General features: G+C 41.3%; 1 protein-coding gene across 2 annotated transcripts in view; it reads right to left on the minus strand.

Annotated features, from left to right (window-relative positions):
* Positions 1–818: 818 nt before the first annotated feature.
* RHOXF1 (Rhox homeobox family member 1) overlaps positions 819–4,775 on the minus strand; it is a 7,237-nt gene continuing 3,280 nt past the window's right edge. The window contains exons 2-3 of one of the 2 annotated variants that reach the window (XM_017860024.1): positions 4,480–4,525; positions 819–1,067 (exon numbers count right to left, since the gene is read on the minus strand). In XM_017860024.1, the coding sequence (XP_017715513.1) occupies positions 951–1,067; positions 4,480–4,525 (163 nt within the window). In that variant the 3' untranslated portion in view covers positions 819–950. The remainder of the gene's footprint in view (positions 1,068–4,479; positions 4,526–4,775) is intronic. The other variant, XM_017860025.1, reaches the window with a different exon arrangement.

A 4,775-nucleotide genomic window follows, 5' to 3' on the forward strand; every position in this document is an offset into this window, starting at 1 on the left:
GGATCTTTGGGGCAGAATGGCTCCTATTCCCCTGTGTCCCCTACAAGAAGGGAGGGCAGTGAACAGAATTTGGGGCATAGTGGATCAATGTTCAGCTGCCACCTTCCCATAAATCCTATTAGCCACCTAGGAAGTTTCTCTTTAGAGTTCAGAATTTGGACGGAACTAGTCAGCATAAATGGAACTCAGCTTTATCTGGGAATACACTGTTGTCTCACCAGGAATCTGCTTCACCCCTTCTTGCACATATTTGTGTTCCCTAAAGGGGCATAATGGTGAGGAGGACGGCAATAAAGGTGAGGAGGACGGCATAATGGCAGGGGTAGGGAGGGGAGTGGAGAAGGATGTATGGGTCAGTGTAAACTCACAATGACACTTGATAAACTTCTGTCATGTGCAGGGCCTATTGTTGATGGCAACTCAGGGATGTCATTTCATGAAAGGAGACCTCTTTGTCATTTTGTTTAAATGGCTTTTTTTTTTTTTGATGTGGAATCTCGCTCTGTTGCCCAGGCTGAAGTGCAGTGGTGCGATCTCGGCTCACTGCAACCTCTGCCTCCTGGGTTCAAGCCTCCAGCGTAGCTGGGATTACAGGTGCCTGCCACCACGTCCAGCTATTTTTTTTGTATTTTGATAGAGATGGGGTTTCACCATCTTGGCCAGGCTGGTCTTGAACTCCTGACCTCGTGATTCACCCACCTCAGCCTCCCAAAGTGTTAGGATTACAGGAGTGAGCCACTGTGCCCGGCCTTAAATGGCTTTTAAAACAATTTGCACCTATACCATACTAACTACAATTGGCACACAAAACAAATATATTGAGAATTTGCCTCTTTATTGATAACATAAATTCAGAGGAGATAAGGGTAGCCTGAGCGGCATGGGCAGCCCAGGTATCAGTGGCACCAGAAAACCCATCTCCAAACTAGCTCCTGAAGAAGGATGGCATTCTAGGGCTCGTCCAAGATGACGTAGACACAGTTGTCTGGGTCAGCAAGTAGTTCATTGGCGAGCATTAATTCCCTCTGATATCGCCTGCATCTGGCCCTTTTATTCTTAAACCAAACCTACAATCAGAGGGAAAAGGGGATTGGTTCAGTATATTGAACAGTTTATGTCATAATAGAAAACACAGTATGCAACTTTATATGCTATTGAGATTTTAGACTGCATCAGGAGAAGCTATTTCCTCATTGCTAAAATACCTTAGGAAAGTTAACAACACAGCTCCTGGCCCTTCAGCTCACCCTTAGTGAGCACCAGCTTTGTGCCAAGTCCTGGAATAAGCTTATTACTTTGTATCTCTCTTCTCCATTTTATTGATTGATTGATTGATTGATTGATTGAGACAGGGTCTTGCTGTTTTGCCTGGGCTGGGGTCCAGTGGTGCAATCATAGCTCACTGTGACATTGAACCCCTGGGCTCAAGAGATCCTCTCACCTCATCCTCCCAAGTAGCTGGTACTAGAGGTACATGCCACTATACCCAGCTGTTTTAATTTTCTGTAGAGACAGGGTCTCGCTATGTTGCCCAGGCTGGTCTTGAGCTCCTGGCCTCAAGCGATCTTCCCACCTTGGTCTCCCAAAGTGTTGGGATTACAAGCGTGAGCCACTGCGCCCAGCCCCAGTTTTAATAGTCTTTAATGGTTACTTCCAGGTATTGGATGCAGTTCTGGCTTATGAGTTGTTCCAGGTCCTTGCTGTTAATTCAATGCCTGGCAACAGGGTAACAAAAGGTGTGCATCTGACAAGTGACCATCAGCTATCCAGCTGCCGCCTGCTCCCTCCTCACTAGGGAGAGTTTCACCTTGTTCGTGGGAGAAGTTCGGCATGGTAAAAGTGGGCCTAATTTCAAATCGTTTTCAGGGGACTGTTTAAAAAATCCATCTTTGGTATGTAGTAAATAATAGGAAAGAGCACACTGGAATTTTAGACAGGTTTCCTTCCAGGATGTCTAAGGGATCATTTGTCCTCTGGCAAGAGAGGCCTGGACACTGCCTTGATAATTTTAGCCTGTAGCATTAAGGAAAGTTGAAACCAACTCGACCCAAATTAACTGAAACTCTCAAAATCTTTACCCACCCAACAGTTTAGGGTAAAGAGGCATACCATTGTCACCAATGCCAAATCTTCGTTCTCCAACCTGCTGCACCCTCCAAACCTTCCTGGGCTCAGGACAAGGTCAGCTCACTCTGTTTTAGCTACAGCTCCAGGATCCTGGACTGGAGGTGCTGTAGCCCAGTGTGGCAGGGCCCCTAGGCCCTGCTACTCAACCAGGAGATCTGAATCCCACCCCTTATTCCTAAGGCAAAAGGCGGAACCAGCATTTTAGGAAGATGGTTAACATCAATGTGGGGAAGGGTCACAAATATGGCTCCTCCCTAAATATCTGCCAACAATTAAAAGCAAACAGACAAAGAGAACCTGTCAGTTACATGTCACTATCCTCTCAGCATCCTCGTTAATGGAGTTTATATTGTATTTATTACTTTCAAAAGTTCTCAAACTGCAAACTGTAAGTGGCACAAAGGGCCTTCTTTCTTTGCCTGACACGTCTTTTCACTTTCCCATTTAAGGATTTGCAGTCTTTCTGCTGCATGAGGCCAGTCTCTAAAAGTCTAAAAGAGCTCATTTTGGGAGGTTTCAAGTGTACCACTGGTCAAATCTATAAACATAACCCAAGTGTACAGTGGGTTAACTGGTATGTTCTGATATTAGGTCTACATTCCCAATGCTGGTTTCATAAACCAGTTGCATTATATCCGCAAAAGCTATGGGGAAACTATGTATTACTTTCTTGGGGAAATTTATGCTGTATAGTTTGGAGATACTTGAGAACATTCTGTCTCTTTCCTTATTTGCATCTTGTGGCTCATATTCTTTTCAGAGAACTATGGAGAGAACATTATGTAAACCCAGGGAGGGGAAAACAACTCACCAAACCTTGTTTTCTTTTCCTCTGAGTTTGCCTTACCAGCCCAAGAAAAGCAGACCCAACCTCTTTTCAACTTCTCCAACCCGAACCAGGTGTGATTGTGAGCCCACCCTTTGCCATTAGGATGTCAGCACTCAGTGACCTGCTTTGTCAGGCTGCTTTTTTGAACAACCCACCACCAGATCTGCAGTGCATTTCCCTCACTACACTCACACATGAACTCTGCATAAAAGCTAATAATAAGGTCATCCTGATTTTGTTTTCTTTTCTTTTTTTTGAAAACATCACTTTGATACTATGTATGGTTTTCTTTAGTCTTAAGTGGTCATCATTTGAATCCTATGACCTACAAATTAGTTAACACTGCTTAAAGGAATGAAAAGTATTTGAAATTAACATGGGTGTGAATCTACTCTAAAATGAGGGCCAGTAACATGGGTGTGAATCTACTCTAAAATGAGGGCCACCTCTCCAAACAAATTCCAGAAAACCCACGCCTTCAAAAAAGTACCACCAAAAGAAATATAAATCCTTAGATGGAGAGAAATTCCTCAAAAGAACAGTCACTTACACATTTAGTAGTTTGATAATGTTGAATTTGTATGGTATGTGCAAAGCCTATTTTGCCCATTATTTTCTCTAACCTTTTCACCCTTCTTGGTCAATTGAAATGAGTTCAATATTACTCAATTACTCATTTTGTTTCATTCTTTAGACAATTTTCCAAAGCATAAAACCTTAAAAAACTTTCCTCAATTCCAAAATAATGTGACTATTTTAGCAATATTTTCAGGTTGACACATCAAAGTATTTTAGAAAATTAAAACTTAGCGCTGCCACTGTCTATACTGCTTTACCAATAACTTAAAACAAAAGGAGGAGGACCACGGGCTTGGACATTTAAGCTATCTTCCCATCAGTCTCAGCTTAACTAAATATACGTTATTTAGTCGTGTAACGCGTTCTATGGGTGAATTAGTCCCTCATCCCAATATTTATAAATTCACTCATTTAGCTAAGTGTTTATGCCTGGCTTTAAATAATTTAGTACACTCGAACCCTCTTATAACCCTGCTCCTCCCTGCATTAACTTGAATACTTCTAAGGTAAGACTGAGCCCCACCATGACTCTACACAGAAATTGCTCCTAAAAGATACCAGTGTTAGAAGGAGTCGAATTTTATTTATTGGATACACACATATATGTATATATGTATTATATATGTATATATAAAATACATATATGTGTTTCTTATGTATGTATTTGTTTAATTTTGTATACAGATTAGAAGCAGTTTTTTGTTTTGTTTTTCCTTTAGTCAAATCATGTTCCCTAATGGGAATAGGAAAGAGGAAAGAATCATAAGCTGGAGCTTACTCCCTTTTCTACCGACAAAGAACCCAAACTTCAAAACGTATTTGCCAACATAAAAAAGACAATAATAAAAACAACAACTTTAGAATGTTCAGGACAAAGCCTTCAATGCCCTGAAGCAGGTTTTAGAATGGCTGCCCTCTCAAATTGCTTTTTCAAGTGTACTTACCCGCACTTTGTCTTCAGTCACACCTAAGTTTTCGGCAAGTTCCCTTCTGTGGAGAGAAAATCACACATGGTTAGTATTCAAGGTTGTGGATGGAACGGAATATATAGTATGTACTATATACTTCATGCTTGCTTTACAATTTATAATCTCCCCTCACACCTCCCCCAAGCATATACTTTTCTTTAATTCCCAGGTCCATGGTTGCTTTAGAAATGGTTTACCCTCATCACAAAATTTAAGGTGACGTTAACAACTCAGTAATCAAGAGAAATTTTTTTTGTTCTTTTTTTTTTTTT

The sequence above is a fragment of the Rhinopithecus bieti genome, unplaced genomic scaffold (assembly GCF_001698545.2).
Source record: "Rhinopithecus bieti isolate Rb0 unplaced genomic scaffold, ASM169854v2 scaffold_54369, whole genome shotgun sequence".
Classification (NCBI taxonomy): domain Eukaryota; kingdom Metazoa; phylum Chordata; class Mammalia; order Primates; family Cercopithecidae; genus Rhinopithecus; species Rhinopithecus bieti.